We start from the raw sequence: 18,286 nt of genomic DNA, 5'->3' as shown, positions 1-18,286 counted from the left end.
AAAAAAACCCCCTGACAATTATCATTTTTAACCGTCAATTGTTTGACGATTAAGAACGGAGGATGTCATAATTAATTGATGGAAGGAGATATATAGCTGATGTATGCAGGCTCCATTAGTTTCCTCTGATAAAGCAGTGGCAACAACTAGAGTGGAGTGGGTGCCCATTGGACCATCCTAGCTAGCAGCAGCACGCAGCAATATAAAGCTTAAAAGGATTTTCAAGTTGACATTTTTGCGTAGACGATCGAGCTAGCAAGCAAACGGGGGATCGATGAAGCTTCGTGCAACGTACTGGGACACACAGAGCAATTAAAAGTCGCCTCGATCTACCTTTGCCGCTGTCTGTCTGGCCGGTCGTCCGTCGTCGACGTCGATGCATGCATCAGCATCATGCGTGTAAATTGTGCAAGCATAACAAACATGCACTAATCCACATGGATGATCCAAGCAGCTGAGAGCCAGAGAACGAGGACGATCGAGGCAGATACATGATTTATGTCTGATCTGCATGCGTCGGCGACTGGCCCAGGATGCATGGATCGATTTGAAATCTTTGCAGTGTGACAGGAGTGCATGCATTCAGGTAGCTAGAGAGAGGGTCAAACCCTGCATGCATTAGTTTTCCACTGAAAAAAAAAAGATTCAGTGGTGCTTACTGCAGGTGTTACCACTGAGCAGCAAAAGGGCAAGAAAGAAAGAAAAGAAACCGCATAGCATAACCATGCATGAACAGAGGAAGCCACTAGCTTAGCTACACTGCACTGCAGCAGTGGCAGGAGAGAACGTACTGGCCGGCAGGCAGGGAGGTTTGTTGATCAATTTGACGTTGTCCGATCCATCATCCATGGTGTTTGTGTCAGCGATAATGCGCTCCGGCGAGAAGATCCGATACGTTATGGTCGCAGATCATGGCGGTTAATTTGCAAACATGCATGGCCAAAAGCTGGAGCTAGCTAGCTTAGCTTAGCTATGTATATGTAGCTAGCCATAGGCAGAATGGATCACTGGTCCATGCGAGAGGAGGTAAAAGGAAGAGCACTGTTGGCTGTCGCTGCCCTGAGACAGAGGCATGTGTACAGAGACGGCCATGGATTAGAAGAAGAAGAAGAAGAAGACTTGTTTAAGCGATCCTGATCAGAGATTCAGAGGATGGATGGCAGCCAAACCACAAGAACTACTTGACCTCTCTGCACTGCAGTGCTGCCATGATATCGAGGAACAGCGTGCAGACAGGGCAGCAAAAAGAAGAATCCCAGGGTCGCCGGGCCCGGGCACAAAAAAGGAGCAACGGATCGACCGAGGGAGTAATTAACAAGGAAATTGCAGGTGCTTTCGATTTTGATAAAAGGAACGAGATTGAGTTGTGATCCCCACACCCAAAAGAAAGGTTGGATGGATTACAGCCTGAGACATGATCCAACAGCTCCAGTTTTTGGTCCCCAAGGTTTACAATGGCAGGCAGGTTGCCTTTTTCTTTATCTTTTTCTTCTTCTTTTTAGGCTTTTTTAACATACTTAAAAAATATCCAAGATACCATATTTTTACCTTGAGATAAAAAAATTATGCGCTAAAATTTTTGGTACCAAAAAAACTTTTTTTTTACGAGGGAATGGATTAAACAATATGAGCATATCATCTGATCTACCAGCAGGCCCGATCTAGTACAACTACTTTCTCTTGTTGGGCCAGGCCTTTTCACATGTCAGCCCACGGGGCGTCAGAGAGAAAGCGGCCTGGTAGCAACGGCGTCCAATCGAAGATACCGGCGATTAGGGGGCCGAACCAAAATGACAAATACCGAAATTCTAGGCAGTGAATGATCGAGTTTTTGTTCGGTTAATTCAGTTAGTCTGGGAAGGACCCAGAAAATCGATTTAATAAAAAGAATAATCCCAAATGCAACCAACAATTTAATAGGTTAAATGTGACTAAATTCTATTTTCCACACCCATAGGCATCCAACCCAAATTTTTCCCTTGGTCGTGCTTACAATTTTTCATGTTTTGTGATTTTTGCGTTGAAAATTTCTGATTTCTTTGCATACATGAAACTGTTGCTGAATGTCGATCATGATCGAGACTCTGTTCGGTTCTCATTTTTTATCATGCCCGATCTATTCTAAGTTTCTAATGACCATTTTTTATAGGACATATTGATCCTAAGTTTCTAATGATCAAAATTTAATTTAAGACTGAAGATAGAGGCCTAATTAGCCAAGCTGCAGTAGCAGTTGCAAACGCGCCGGCCTGAGTCTAGACACCCACCAATTAGGCCTTGTTGTGACAACACCATTGTCGCTGACTGAATATAATGGTGAGCACTAGCAATGCAGCCTCTGCAGTGGTACTGCAACTAACAAAGGCTGCAAGTTAATTACTGGTCCTCCTCTCCACTCGGTGGTTTTGCTCCTGTGGTACTACTCCTCCTCCTCCATAAAACGTACTGTACCATCACTTCTCTCCGTGCAATCACTCCAGGGCACCTTTTCCCCTTTTCTCCACTGCAGCTGAGCTGAACAATCGTTGGTCATTATTCAGTAATTACCTCTCAAATCCACCGCGAAAACCATAATTATCATGATAATTATGATTATCACCGTGAAAAACCGTTGAAAACACGAGAATACAGTGATAACTGTGATTTTAGAGGTATCCACAGAAACGGAAACCCTAGGCTCCAAACGTTTCGCATTTTAAAAGAAAAAAAATGAAAACACGTTTTTTAAATAAAAAATAATTTGTAGGTAAAATTTTTAATACATGTACATAGATACTGAAAGCAAAAGTTATAAAAATAATATGATGAAAAACCATAAAATCGAATCCAAAATTAAGTTCTAAAATTTAAATTTTGATTTATAAGCCATTGCAACTGTGAAACGATGGGAGCCCTAGTGCCTAGTACTGTTACCTCCATCCTATAGTAACTACAGTTCTATAGTTCAAATATAAATTATAGAATCGTATTTATTATCAGACAGAGGTAAACAAAGATAACTCTCTGCTTCAACTTGAAAGCATTTTCAATGGAACGCACTGCTACGAGCGTTAAAACATCTTGTTGGTCATCGTTTTTTTCTCAAGTAAACCACTAACGACACGTATCTGATTATTAGAGAGTGATTGTTTAGTCAAACGATATATTTAAATAAAAAGTAAGTCATGAATATATTTTTTTATACATGTGTGTTTTTATCAATCTCAAAGGCAAGAAAAAAAAATTAAATTCTATTCTAACATATAAGGTTAAAAATTTAAACTTTGATTTATAATGCAGAAGGTCCGGCGATACCACGATGCAAAGATACGATGACGTAGGCCTGTTAAAAATAATCACTACTACTGGTTAACTGAATAACTGCCATGTAATGTACAGACGAAACAATACACGTACTATATAATATACGAACGTACCAATGTAGGACTACTAGTTGTCCATTGCATCATCACCTGGCAGTATACGGACCTACATGCCAGACAGCTGCAAGGTGACAAGCAGTATACTAGTACGTACCTGCATGTACACTTGCACCTTCACATATTATATACTAATTGATTCCTTTTGATAGCGAAGTGTCTTTCAAGATAGAGGCCGTATGCTGTTTCTTGCAAGCATGCTCTTGGCTGTATTGTCTGGGAAACAAACTGGTAGTACAAAACAATGGCCAGTTGGAGTTATTAGCATAGTATACTTCATCCGTTAAAAAAAAACTTTTTTTTAGCTCACCTTACATTTCACCTCCATCTTTTTGTTATACTTATATGTCAAAATTTTAATCTTTAACCTTAAATTTAAAGTTGATTTTGGTTTTTTCATTGAAGTTTATGTTTCATTATTATCTTTTAAATCGCTAAAAATATGTATATAAAAGTTTTATTCATAATTTATTTTTTATTTACAGATATTCGTTTGACTTTGTTCATAAAAAAACCAAACAATCACCCCCTTATGTCTGTACAAAGTTACAAAGGTTAAAATATCATTCACTCCTTTAAACCCCAATACATTTGCCTTATTTTTTTAAATCTCAATATATTTATCTCCTACTTTAGCAAAGTCCAATACAAGAATTACATAAAAATAAAATTTGGTAGGACAAGCACAAAAGTTAAAAATCTTTTGTGATTGAATTAGTACTGTATTGTTCTCAAATAAAAAAATAGTACTGCATATGAAGCCTGTGTTGACCGCATCTTCCAATGGCCTTATACCCGCAGGTTCTTGGCTCGTAGTAGCCTGTGACTTGTTTTCTTCTGGCGATTCTGAAACTGCTGGCTAGTAGTAGGCTCTGGTGATGGAAATGATAAACAACGCAGAGGTAAACACAAGCCTAACAATCCGCTAATAATAGTGACAATAATACTGTCCTCTGGATTAGTAAACCCCTGGCTGCAGAAGCAGAAGATTCCACACTGCCAACAGACGCCAAGTGCATGTGCTGCATTGAGCTTATCACTTGCTGGCTGTTGCCTGTTGGCTCAACTTCTGGCTCCAACCAAACAGCGTTAAACTGTTTAGCTTCTGAATGTTACTAGTGGTACTGGGTTAATGCAGATCTCTTCCTGTAATTTGGAAGCATGTTTATCGGTTCAGACTCCAGAAGAGCAGTTAAACGCAATATACATCCATTTCCCCGTTGTTCTCTAAACAGAAGCTCTTTTTTTTTTCTCTGAAAAGTATATCCAGCAGACATGTCTTGTTCATGTTCAGTCACAGCAATGACGGCTACCTGAAATCGACATCGTCTTCCGATAATTGGATCAGAATTGGTTCCATCACCTCCAGGACAAAAGCGTCATGGCTCACAAGAAACAAGCTCCGTAATTAAGCACATCTTGATTACCAGAGATTCCAAGAAGCTAGTCCAAGCAGTTTTAATTCTCTTTCAGGTTAAACCCATTGACCTCGCTGTCGCTGTGAGATGAAATAGCACTACTGCTGGAACACTTGACATATGCTTATAGACAAAAATCTCATACCTGTGTGCTGCTACCAAATTTGACTGCCGATCACACGCAAGAGAAAGGCGTGGGTAAGGAATAAAAAACCCATTGGCATTTTAGTCAAAGCAGATAGAAGACAAACATGGTTAGGTGGGTGCTTGTGTCATAACCTGAATAAAATTAAGCAAATATTAAAGTCAGTAGGTAGTGTTTGCTCTTTTAGTTTCATCATAACTATTTATATTTGGTGAGCTATTTACTAATTAGTGATTATTATTATTATGTTAATAGATGATAAAATGGTATATGGAAAATTATATGGATAGTATAAATGAGATATAGCTAGTTAAGCGTAACATGAGTTCGCTATCCACCTCTCAAAGCATGCTTATACAGTCAATAATATAGAGACAAAGCTAAACAATATAGTGGAAATCACTACAAGTTGACAAAAAAACTCTGAAGGAGAATGACAACACAAGGATGAAGCCAAACCATAAATTTGTACCACATCATATTTATATGAGATTTGCTTCAGTCCAATAAAAAGTATCTCGAGGTTCCGGTATATAGCGGTACCAAATCGTTTTTATCATTGGATCTAATAGAATACATCCTACTCAGCTTCAATAATAGGAAATAATTTGATACCTCTAAGTACCGGTACATTAAAATATTTTTATTAGACCGCAGCAAATCTATATATATATATGCAACAGTAGGCAATCACAAAACTATAAAATGCATTGTTGACCTAAAATTCGCCTACCGTACTGACACTGTACCTCTATTATTGTCGGGTTGATAGTGACAGCTCAGTTGATCATTGTCATGTGCCTTTTCTGTAAGGCACCCCCAAGCAGCAAGATCCTGCAACCACATTTGAATAGCTTGTGATATCAGATATTTAGACAATAATTTAAAGTATTAAAAATATATTAATAAAAAACTAATTTAGAGCTAATCTACTAGACGAATTTTTTAAGCCTAATTAATCTATAATAAAGATTTATTATAGCATCACATAGGCTAATCATTGATTAATTATGCTCATTAGATTCGTCTCGCGAATTAGTTCAAGATTATGGATGAATTTTAATAATAGCCTATATTTACTATTTATAATAAATATCCAAACATTCGATATGACTAGGAACTAAAATAAGTACCAAAAACAAACACCCGGCTGGCTCGTTACCTAGGGCAGCTGTATGTGGCACGACATGCATCGCTATTTTGCAATTACTCTAGCCGTTGCAATCCGCTAGAGATACACCCATATCTTTTCATTTTTCTTATGTTTATAGGTTAAAATTTAAATTTTTAATCTTAAATTTAGATTTAATTTTAATGTTTTTTTGCCAAATTTTATTTTGTATGTTTTGCTTTTAGATCGCTAAGAACACATATGTAAAAGTCTTATTCATAAATTATTTTTTATTTATAAATATACATTTTGATTTTTTTAAATAAAAAACCAATCATTCACCCCCAAACAGATATACTAATCCATAGGTTGTTCATCTGTGTCTGGTTATTCTCAGCAATAACAATGTTAGCTGTCGAATGACGTCCGTGGCGTAGATTGAACGATACAAATCATACTTTTGATATGATGTATTCTTTTTGTTAAGGTATAGATCAAATTATATATATTTTTGTCGCTGATCGAAGAACTCAACCTAATGCCAATCATTTATCGGCTTGAAAACTCATGGTTGGATTCTCAACCAGTAAAACTAGCTACTTTATCATGTTTGTCTTTAGCGTATTTATAGAATCGTAAATACACGACTCTATCTAAAAGATTCAAATCTCACTATCTACAATTGCATTTTTAATTAGTGCAGAGGTCAGAAATTATAATTTATTTGAAATAAAAAACTCATACTTCTGTTTTCTCGGATGATACATTCACTGTCTATTACCGATCTATTTACACTTAAATGACAATTTTTTTTCTAAGCACCTCATCTTTTGATTTTTCTTATGCTTATAAGCTAAAAGTTGGATTTTTTAACCTTAAATTTAGAGTTGAATTTAGCTTTTCTTTTACCATACTTTATTTTTTGTTCTTAGATCGCTAAAAACACATATACAAAAGTTTTATTTACATATTATTTTTTGTTTGTAAATATATCGTTTGCCTTTTTTTCCTAAAAAGCCAACAACCACCCAATAAAATCCCTGAAAACAAAAGAAATTCTCTACTACTATTTTTTTTTGCATTTTACATTTTACAATTGCAATTATCAGTGGTACTGTAGTGACAGAAAGAACCGGAAAAGAAGGGGGCCAAAACAAAACAGCATTTACACTTCCATTTATCACAGGCGCAAGAGGAGAAAAAGAGCGATGTGTACTGCTAGTTGTAGTAAGCATCAAGCAAGAGAGTACAGCACAGTGGTGGACTATACCAAGCCAGCCAGCCATCCACCACCGGTGCAGCCTGCACGCTGCTGCCCTCGCCTCGCCTCGCCTCATTCCTCCCCATAAATGCGCCTCCCTCCCGTCTCTCTCCTGTGCTGGCTCGGCTCGAAGACTTCTCTTTCTCTCTCTCTCACACACACACACTAGTAGCAGGTCGACCACTCTGCGACCGTGGAAGGCTGGGCGTGTGTGGGCTGGAGCAACTACCCCCAGCGACCACGGCGCCGGGGGAAGCGGGCGGAGCGGAAGCGCGCATTTCGCGGAATTCCGTGGGCTGTACGTACAGGCCGGCGACCGGCCGCCGCCGGTGAGGTACCCCGCTGCTCCCCCGGCTCCGCATTTACTCCCCTGCTATTTCTATTTTGGTTTGGCTGCCGCCTGCGACCTGCTGCAGAGATGTTCTTCGGCCGCGCTGCTAATTTTTTTTCCCGTTCTTTAGGGCATCGTCTTCAGATTGACAGGGACACAGGGTATTGTTGATGCAGTTGCAAATGTGTTTTTTCAGGGAAAAACGGGATTTTTATGGAATCCTACGGGCAGTTTTGTTGATTGTGTTTCTCTTGTTCTTTTAAGCGGCGACTGTTTCGGATTTTACCCTTACATTTCGAGCTTCAGTTGTACACTCCGTGCTAGTTAATACGGAGTACGTAATTAAGAGTGAAACCGTACCATTTTTCAGTAGAGTTATCTATTCGTCCTTCTAGGTTTTGATCTTTCATTTACTTTGTCAAACCCAATTTTACCTATTTCCGGAATAGGGAGGGATTGTTGCAACATTCATCCTAGGTCTAGTTGATTGGTGCTCACCGCTCAGTTACACTCTACGCCGCCGTTTAAGGTGAACTAATGAACTTGATGGAGTGAAGCATTCTTTTCTGTCCTATTTCCTTTGTTTGTCTGCTCGAAGCGGGTCAATAATAGCGGGAACATATCCACAATATTCAATAAATTTTACTCTTTTTGTTTCATCTTGCGTTTTTGCTAGCTCGAACTGTTCAAGGATTGGATCTTTTTGTTCTTGTTGCATACTTCCGTGGCGGATCTAGAAGATTAGCAGCAAATAGTTACCAAGGGAATACCAGTGTTGTAATTTATCTTATGATGCTACTGCTTTAGTTCAGAATTCAGTCAATTGATCTATACTGTATACGTAAGTCTGGTTTACTGGAATGCCGGTCTGAATGCTGAGTTTTCATTTGGGGGTTGGGGGCTGGAATTTAGAAATGTGTGGATCCTGGCAAACTACTGGGTGCTGACCTACGAGCTTGGGCTTTAGACTTTGGAGAACTGCTCATTTTCCATTTGCTGTCCGTGATTAATAAATTGGTTCATACCAGGTTCTCTTTAAGTGCAAATGAAGTAATTGCGTACTGCTCTAGATCTTGTAGTCAGTAAACAATGCAGTAAATCTGCACTCACGTTGCCATGTGCAGCAGTTTCCCACGGAAAAATATATCAGGCGTTTCCACCTTCCCATGTTCAATCTTTCATTAGGTTACGTTAGCTCCGGTTTTTCCTTTATTTCTTCCTCTTTTCGTTTAAACTTTGCCTAGTGGCTTCTCTGATCAAAGTTGCTTAGATGCCGCATTAGGCGCCCAGAAAGTAGGTCCATTTTGGCCCTAAGAATGCAGAAAGCTGTTGCGTGATAAATTAGTTCGGTTCTGTCGGTACTACTGCATTGCCAGTGTAAGCATGCTATGCCTGATTCTAGGCTCATCTAAGGCTAGTTTACTAGGAATTTCTAAGTACTAGCAAACAGTACATATATGATGTGATATGATCATCTTTGTGGGAGCTGTGGTAGGTTCAGCTTTGTTCTTGCCCTCATCTTTTGTCCCTGCTTTGGTTATGCTTTTGGCTTTTGTGTGCTGACCGTATCATTTTCCTCTTCTTTTTCCTTCTTCCCCATTACTTTCTGTCCACAATCTTTTAGGCCATGTTTTCTTGTTTTCAGACTTTAATGGGGCCATTCTTTAAGGGTGGAATTTTGACCACTGTGTCAATTCTTTGTTCATGTTATCGACATTTCCACAAAGTTATCGAGAAAGATGGCTTGCTTAATAGGAACCTAAAACGTCTGGCTGCTGGTTCCCACAGATAGATAGTAAATCAGGTTCCATGTACTTGATCTCACACAATGTTTTGTGCTGCCTCACTATGTTTTACACAATTATGCTTGATTTACATAGGATTTGTGATCCCTTTGGGGCTTGGGGGAACTTCAGAGGCTTATAAGAAATGATTGGCAACCTGTATTGACATTATTCTGATGAAATGCTGTTCTTATCTGGAAGTTTTTTTCTCCACCGGGCGTTCTTATTTGGAAGTTGGAACTACGTTTGAAATATTAGTCCAATTGTTTAACTGTTATCACTGAATGCTCTCCATTTTTATTTGAACAGGGTGTACTACTTATCTGACATAAATAAAAGAATATGGTGTCCATTTAGTTTCCTGATCTGGAGATTCTTCTAATGGATTGTCTCAGTCTTAGAAGTCCTCTGTCTCTTCTGCTCTTGCTGCAGTTGTCATTTTTGTTATTCAGTCCCTTGTCTTTAGCAGACTTAGCCTCTGAAAAGCAAGCCCTTCTAGACTTCGCCGCTGCAGTATATCATGGCAACAGGCTTGACTGGAGTCAAAACACATCATTGTGTTCTTGGCATGGTGTAAAATGCTCAGGAGACCAGTCACACATATTTGAATTAAGGATACCAGGTGTTGGTCTCATCGGAGCAATTCCTCCAAACACTCTTGGAAAACTTGATTCTCTCCAAGTTTTAAGCTTGCGGTCTAATCGTTTAGCTGGAAGCTTTCCATCTGATGTGACTACACTTCCTTTGTTACGCTCAATATACCTTCAGCACAATAATTTTTCAGGAGATTTACCTTCCTTTTTGAATCCTAACCTCAGCGTGGTGGACCTCTCCTACAATTCGTTTAGCGGTGAGATTCCTATAAGCTTACAAAACCTTTCTCAGTTATCTGTCCTGAATTTACAAGAAAATTCTCTCTCTGGATCCATTCCTGATCTCAAGCTTCCGAGTCTGAGATTATTAAATCTGAGCAACAATGATCTGAAAGGCCAAATTCCTCGCTCGCTCCAAACATTTCCAAATGGATCATTCCTTGGGAATCCTGGATTATGTGGGCCACCTCTAGGTAAATGCTCACTTCCTTATTCACCGACACCTTCACCAGAATCACCTTCATCAGCACCACCTTCGACATCTCCTCATCATGAGAAAAAATTTGGCGCGGGATTCATAATTGCAGTTTCTGTTGGGGGCTTTTCAGTACTGATGTTTGTTGTGGTTGTGTTGGCTGTGTGCAATTCAAAGAGGAAAGGCAAGAAAGAGAGTGGTGTGGACAACAAGGGCAAGGGCAAGGGCACTGTTGTCAGAAGCGAGAAGCCAAAACAGGAATTCAGTAGTGGTGTTCAGATTGCTGAGAAAAACAAGTTGGTTTTCTTGGAGGGTTGCTCCTATAGCTTTGATTTGGAGGACCTACTGAGAGCTTCTGCAGAAGTCCTCGGCAAAGGAAGTTATGGAACTGCTTACAAAGCAATACTTGAGGATGGTACTGTTGTTGTTGTTAAGAGATTAAAAGATGTTGTGGCAGGAAAAAAGGAGTTTGAGCAACAGATGGAACTCATTGGTAGGTTAGGTAAACATGCAAACTTGGTCCCACTTCGCGCTTACTACTATTCTAAGGACGAGAAGCTCATCGTCTACGATTATCTCTCCAATGGCAGTTTCTCATCCAAGTTACATGGTATACTTTTCTTCCTTTTGTCCTTTTTGCAAGATATTGCTAAATCCCTCGTGCTGATTAGAGACTCATAACTATGGTGGCTAATGAATAAACATAAAGAGTCCCACATTTCTTAAAATGTGGAGGCCGCACTAATAAATGTCCATGTCATGCTAATGTAGATACTAGATAGTTGATTCAGTCTCTTGCCCTTTAGTATGACATTGACTAGATATTAACAAGTTTAATTTTTCACTAAAGTTGGAAATAATACTTGTCTAAATTTCTGCATATTTCACTTGCCTGAAGTTGCATCCATATTCCTTAATCCTTCTATATATAGCTGAAGTGTTTGTCCTTGTAGAAAGCCTGATCCTATTTTCTTCTACAAATAGAAAAGTGTGCAGTTCTCCCATACGCTAGAAAAAAGTGCACGTACTCAGAATGCAGCATGTGTTATATAAGCTAAAATAATTAAACGTTTTTAATTGATACTAGTGTTATATAAGTGAAACTAATTAAATGTTAAATTAGTAATATTTCCTACTGATTTGCGGGTGAACATTCAACAGGTATCAGGGGTGTTACCGAGAAGACACCATTAGACTGGAACACCAGAGTGAAGATAATCCTTGGAACAGCATACGGCATTGCACACATTCATGCAGAAGGTGGTGCCAAGCTGAGCCATGGCAATATCAAGTCAACTAATATCCTCCTTGATCAAGATTATAGTTCTTATGTTTCAGACTATGGTCTGAGTGCCCTGATGAGTGTTCCAGCGAATGCATCTCGCGTTGTGGTTGGCTATCGAGCTCCAGAGACCATCGAAAACCGCAAAATAACTCAGAAATCTGATATCTATAGCTTTGGTGTCCTCCTCATGGAGATGCTCACAGGGAAAGCTCCACTACAGTCGCAAGGTAACGACGATGTTGTCGACCTCCCAAGATGGGTGCACTCAGTGGTCAGAGAAGAGTGGACAGCTGAGGTGTTCGACGTCGAGCTGATCAAGCAGCAAAACATTGAGGAGGAGCTGGTTCAGATGCTCCAGATTGCAATGTCATGCACATCAAGGTCTCCAGATCGACGTCCAACAATGGAGGATGTGATCAGGATGATCGAGGGACTGCGCCACTCGGCTTCAGAGAGCCGAGCTTCATCTGATGAGAAGTTCAAGGACTCCAATCCTCCATCAGTTTAGTTGTGTGTTCATATGCCTCACCAGCAGCTGCCAGCTGCAGACCGTTTGATTGTTAGCTAATTTGTGATCGAGTTCATGACAAAACATGGTCGACCTTAGATGCAGACTCAGAAAGCTGAGCATTCTGATTGGAACTATGTATGTTGAATTCTTTATTCTTGACAAATGTAGGTTTTTCCCCAGGGGATTTTGATTGTTACAACCGGGCATGTTGTGATGTGATTTCACTATTTCCTTTCAAACCAATAGAATATTACTGTAGCAGCTACTACCTCTGTCTTCTTAAACTATTACTGTCCATTTCAAAATCATTTTTAGGTTGTTTAGCAGGATTGATTTTTCAGGAATACTGTTGCTACCTAAGTTGTGTTCCACCGTTCTTTCACAACCTGTTGTCATTCAACAACAGGCTTAATCTTTGGTTGCTTACGCTTCACAATTTAATTTTTGTACTTACTGATTCCTGCTTTCCTGATGACCAAATTTAACTTTTGTGTGTGTTAGTTGCTTTATGGTGGTGTCCTGAATTTAAGGTTTATGTGCAACTTAATGCATTATTTTAAACCTTTCCGATGAATATGTTATTTGCAATGGTCATGTAAATGCTGACGGCTTTTAATTTATCACATGAGTTGATTTTGACTGCGATCGCAACCATACGCCCTGTATCGTTTTTGTGCTGCGATTGAAAGTGGATGTCAGTTTATGGGCGTGTTGCGGGGAGTAATTCCGTAGCTCCTGGGGAATTCTAGCACATCGTCCCGTGTCCGAGAGAGGAGAGAAGATAAAATAAACAGGTTTAGGTTATAGAAGATATAGAGGAGAGAAGAAAAAACAAACAAGTTTTAAATATATAGTCAACCATAGCAAGAAGTTTTGTTGAAGATTTAATGGTGTTTTTAACCTTGCTCTAAGAGAGTAACAACTGGAGTCGGTCCTTTGTGTTGTGCACTTGGTTGCACTGACAGAGCTAAATGAGCCTCTGCGCAAATGCAGGTCACTTCGCCTCTTTCGCCTTGTTTGCTGCACGTTTCCTTGCTTCACTCTCACGGTGCTAGCTAGTCTTTCAGCCTGGAGGTAGAGGGCGGCTTGACTTCCTGGAGGAACGGAGCTGGCCTGACGTAGGTGAACCCCGCGAAGCTGCTGTGCCCGGCGCCGCCGGCGACAGGGGTGGCCACCGGCGAGTCCAGCACCGGCATGCTCGTCCAGCACTCGTCGAAGTTGGCGATGCAGGTCAGCCCGCTCACGTTCGGCCGGAAGCTCGGCTGGATCTGCCGGGCCTCCAGCTTCCTCCAGTTGATCGGCTTGAACCACTTGTGCCTCTTTATCTCGTCGCTGCCGCCGGGGCCGCTTCCTAGCCGCTTGCCACCTTCTTTGTGGAGCAGCTGAAATGCACAGAGGGGTTGCCAACTTTTCAGATAACAAACACAAACACAAGTTCATGATTCTTCTGATGCTTACTGAAAGAGTCAGAATTTGATTGTAGTCATCTGATGCATTGAGAAACTTACTCCTTTCAAAAGGGAATGAGCTTCACTGGACAAAAACGATGGAAGCTTCAACTTTTCTTTCACTATCTTCTGCTGAACTTTATCCCTGTTCCCAACAAATGGGGGCTACAACATGCAAAGTGTAAGAATTGTTGGATGGACATGAGAAGCTTGGTCTCTCACGTAAGAAGGAAACACACCTTTCCCGTCAGCATTTCAAAGAGGAGGATCCCAACGCTCCACCAGTCAGCTGCCTTATCATGCCCCCGGCCAAGAATAATTTCTGGGGCCATATACTCTACTGTGCCACACATCGAGTTTGATCTTGTATTCTCATGAAATTCTTTCGCAAGGCCAAAGTCAGTGAGCATGGCCTTGAAATGAGGACGACGAAAGAGAGATCAGCAAAATTTAAAAATGGCAAAAAGGAGATTGTTGGTTGTTACAAAGCATCCTTACATGGCCATTGGCATCCAAAAGGATGTTCTCGGGCTTTAGATCTCTATGCATAATCCCATTCTCATGAAGGTGAGCTACAGCGGATACAATTTCAGCAGTATAGATCCGTGCAAGTTCCTCTCTTTTATACAAAAACGGTTTAGTTTAAAGGTCAGGAACATTGTTTCTTTACAGATAAAGCTACTAGCAAGAAGTAGACAGCACCTGAACAATCCTTGCTTGTAAAGCTGGAAGAAGAGGTGACCCCCATTTATGAAGTCCAGGACTAGATAAAGTCGATATTTTGTCTGTGTTGAAATATTGTTACTAAGATTTGACTAAATGAAATATCAACACAGAGACAAAACCTTGGATACATACACGTACCTGAAAGGAGTACCTGAGCTGCACTACAAAAGGATGGTCAACTTTTGTCAGTATATCTCTCTCGGCTTTCATGTACTCCGCATGGTTATTTTCCAAGATCTTATCCTTCCTCATAACTTTCATCGCGTATATCTCTGAAGTACCTTTCTTTCTCACCTGAAAAACCTTCCCAAATGCCCCTTGGCCCACAAGCTTCAAGATTTCGAAGTCATCAAGCCCAACACCTTCATTTTCCGTTGTGGCATTATCAAACTCTTCATCACTGAGCTGCCCTAGGTTCCTTTCCTTTTCTTCCGAGGTGCATTCTACAGGATCTGATGACCCTTCTGCTTTGTTTAGAGCAAGATTGCTAAGTCGCAAGGAGTGGCTAACAAGTGATGTTGGACCAACAAGAGAATGGGATCGTTTGATTATGACGATAGGATCATTGTAAACCTCCTCGTTGGATTCAACCAAAGGTGCAGGGCTGTCTGGACCAGCTACAGAAATGCCTGTCGGCGTCTGGACTGGAGTGGTACCAAAAACATCCGAGAAATCAAACTCATCACTTTCAGAGACAACATCCGGGGGACCCATTGGGAGAATTATCTTTGCTGTGAAGAGCTCAGGGTGCTGTGCGATGGTTCTTGTCAGATAGGATTTCTGGGAAGAAACCATCACTCAAAGTCCTACCGTTTCCAGGGCAAGCTTCCAGCTAACAGAAACTAAAGACTTGTTCTACAGTAGACTACAGAAGGTTCCCTCCACAACTTCCAAGGATGAAAGGAGATGCAGTGCTGCAAACGGTCATGAACAAGTGGCTGCCAGGAATTCCCAGGTATCCTGCAAAGAGGCAGAGCAAGAAAATGCTGCTCTTTCCTGCTGAATAGGAAATGCTGGATGCCAGTGCTTTTCCTGAACCTGAACTCATGAATCTGAGTTTGTCTAGACTGGAGGCAAATGAATATGTTGTTAGTCTTTCTCTATAGAAAAAGAGAGTTAAACAAAGTCAACAATAGGTAGGCTCTTTAAGGATTAAACAGGGATACTTTTTCGTGGAATTAGTCAATTTACCCCCAAAAAAATCCTTTGTATGAAAAGTTTAAGTTATTCTGAATTTTTCCGAAACATTTTTCCTACCAATGTTTGAAACTATACATAAGCAGCTATCTGATGCTGAACATTGCATTTAGTTATGAATGGCACAATAAAGTTAAATCAGAATCTATCACGCTATCTAGTAGAAATATGTTTCGAACTTCGAAGTAAAAAATGCCAGTTGGCTTGGCCGTCGCAGCCTATCACAATACAAATATCAGATTCATATAAAAAAGCAACCAACGAGCTTCTAACTTTAGAACCTAATCCTTGGAATCCAGTTGAGGCACAGATTCATAAAGTTTCCCTCTAAATTTCTAGAGTGGAAGCATTATCCCTGCTTTAGTAGGAAACAATCAATTTCCTGCTCCTAATAAAGCAGGGACTATGCATTCAGTCTAAAAATTAGCTCAACAATCTATAAACCTAGCTACACTATATTCGTCAACGCCAGATAATTGTACACACTAATAATCCCTAGTAAACCTCAGACTGGATACTGATAAACAATAGCTTGCTGCGAACTTTTTGCTGGACGTCTAAAGAGCAAATCAACCACGATAACCCGATCAGGGATCATCTTTTTTATCACATTGATATTCCCATTGAGCACGCGGACCTCAGCATAAAACGCACAAGCTCGAAATAATCAGTTCGTCCCACCGCAGGTAATCTACCACACCCTAAAATGCAAGCCCTTACGGGATTGAGGAATCCACGGAGGGGATTGGGGAAGCAACTCCCACCTGAAACCTTAACTGATCGTGCAAAATCCAAACCAAAATACAAAACCAGAAAACGTGGCTCGACAAATGAAGCCAACTAATCAAGATCCGCACCGAGAAACGATAGAGGGAGTCATTGTATCGACCAAAATCCACAGCAGAGGGGGAAAAAACGAAACACGAACCGATTAATTTTTCTTTCCGCAAGCACCCCGCCGATCAATCCTAATTTCAGACAAGAAACAAGCCGGAAAAAAAAAACGGGGTGGCGGATTCAGAGATAGACCTCTTGGCCTTTCCGCGGGGGAAAAGATCGACAGCGCCGCTGCGCCGGCGAGCTTGGGTAGCGGCGGCGAAACGAGGGTGGCTGGGGGCGAGGGAGCGAGCGGTTGGGAGGAAGAAGAGAAGGAGAAAGGGGAAAGGGAAAGGTGGAAACGAAATGGCCCACGTGGAGTCGTGGATGTGATGTGAACGCCCGCGTCCAGTTACAGCGTACGCGGGAGGGAGGTAGGGCCCACTCTCCAGTGGGCCGTGGGCCAGACCAACCAGCTCGTTTATTTTTTTTTTTAGGATTTCTATTTAACCATATGGAATATCCTCTTCCGCTTTCGCGCCAAATGTTTGACCACCTGGAGATCGAAAACGAAGTGCAGCCAGCCAGGTTGGCAGCTGGACTCGTGTTACATGCTTTAGGACACCCACGGTGTTGTAAAAAACCAGATAGTAATCATTAAATGATATCTTATTGTCTAGTATTAGCTATTGTGGAAGTAGTACATAGTAACAACTAGAAAGTAGTACTACTGCCGACAATAAGAGAGTAAAAATGACATGTGTATAGTGGTTTCTGACAAGAAGTAAAAAATGGCACGTGGGTAGTTTATACTCGGCGAAGGAATTGAGGAGTGCTGACTTTTTTTACCCAATGAACCCCACCTTACTACCCTCTCGCCAAGATAAGCAGTGGATGGGGTTTCTTCTTACTGCCTCCTGGTGACCGGGTCCCACACTAATACCCATATTGACAATATACATTGGTGTTGCCCTTATGCTTACGACCGGGTCGTCGCCGTAGTATCTAGGATTTTTATTTGGGTGGTCCAACGTATATAATTTTTTAAGAGAATACCTATTGATCAATCGTTTGAAAGAAACTTAATTCATCCATCGAATTTGTTAGTGGTTGAATTGAAATAGAAGAAAAATTAAATAAAGTAGCATGTTCACAAGCATAAATCTTGAAGCAAATTTAATGGAAAAAAAGTTGATTGATAGATTAAAAGTTTTCAAGCGATTGATAAATACAAACCTGATTTTTTAAATTGTCACAAATATAACATACAATATATATAATATAATAGAAATAGAAATTGGGCAAATGTGTATTTTGCATATGTAAATAAATAATATTTTTCTTTTATATTTATTATTATATATATTTATTTAAGTTGGAAAATTTTTGGATGGTCCCGGACCACCCTCCGTCTCCGTACACCACGTCCTTTTTAGGGCGAGTATTTTTGTTTTTAACAAAAATAGGTTTAACCAATTTACTCATGTAAAATGATGTCAATTATTACTTACACGAATAATTCTGTTATTTTTCATAAAAGATTATAAAAATATTTTTTAAAACCACAAATAAACTCATTTTTAAGTCTGGAATATTGATATGTAATTAATAATGTGCTAATGACTTACACCATTTTATGCTATTCTACACATACGCATGTATGAGAGAGATGATTTGAGTTTTATGGGGATAAAACTTGGTGTACACATTTACTTAGATTTACTTAGATTGTGAAACTCATTTTAACATTATACATTTAATCGACT

The 18,286-nt window shown here is 40.2% G+C and overlaps 2 protein-coding genes across 2 annotated transcripts; one reads left to right on the top strand and one right to left on the bottom strand.

The window, feature by feature from the left end:
- The first annotated feature begins 7,488 nt into the window (after nt 1-7,488).
- LOC102715219 (probable inactive receptor kinase At5g58300) lies at nt 7,489-12,515 on the top strand. Its single transcript, XM_006658074.2, has 3 exons — nt 7,489-7,688; nt 9,779-11,147; nt 11,699-12,515. The coding sequence occupies exons 2-3, from the start codon at nt 9,851-9,853 to the stop codon at nt 12,328-12,330; spliced, it is 1,929 nt and encodes a 642-aa protein (XP_006658137.1). The 5' UTR covers nt 7,489-7,688; nt 9,779-9,850; the 3' UTR covers nt 12,331-12,515.
- Nucleotides 12,516-13,163: 648 nt separating this feature from the next.
- Nucleotides 13,164-16,859, bottom strand: LOC102714934 (serine/threonine-protein kinase AtPK2/AtPK19-like). Its single transcript, XM_006658073.2, has 7 exons — nt 16,734-16,859; nt 14,646-15,574; nt 14,484-14,566; nt 14,280-14,400; nt 14,021-14,194; nt 13,842-13,946; nt 13,164-13,715 (listed from the first exon to the last, which is right to left on the bottom strand). The coding sequence occupies exons 2-7, from the start codon at nt 15,300-15,302 to the stop codon at nt 13,389-13,391; spliced, it is 1,467 nt and encodes a 488-aa protein (XP_006658136.1). The 5' UTR covers nt 15,303-15,574; nt 16,734-16,859; the 3' UTR covers nt 13,164-13,388.
- Between the last annotated feature and the right edge of the window lie 1,427 nt (nt 16,860-18,286).

Source organism: Oryza brachyantha, chromosome 7 (assembly GCF_000231095.2).
Source record: "Oryza brachyantha chromosome 7, ObraRS2, whole genome shotgun sequence".
In the NCBI taxonomy this organism is placed as follows: Eukaryota; Viridiplantae; Streptophyta; class Magnoliopsida; order Poales; family Poaceae; genus Oryza; species Oryza brachyantha.
This window is presented reverse-complemented; position numbering and strand designations above follow the sequence as displayed.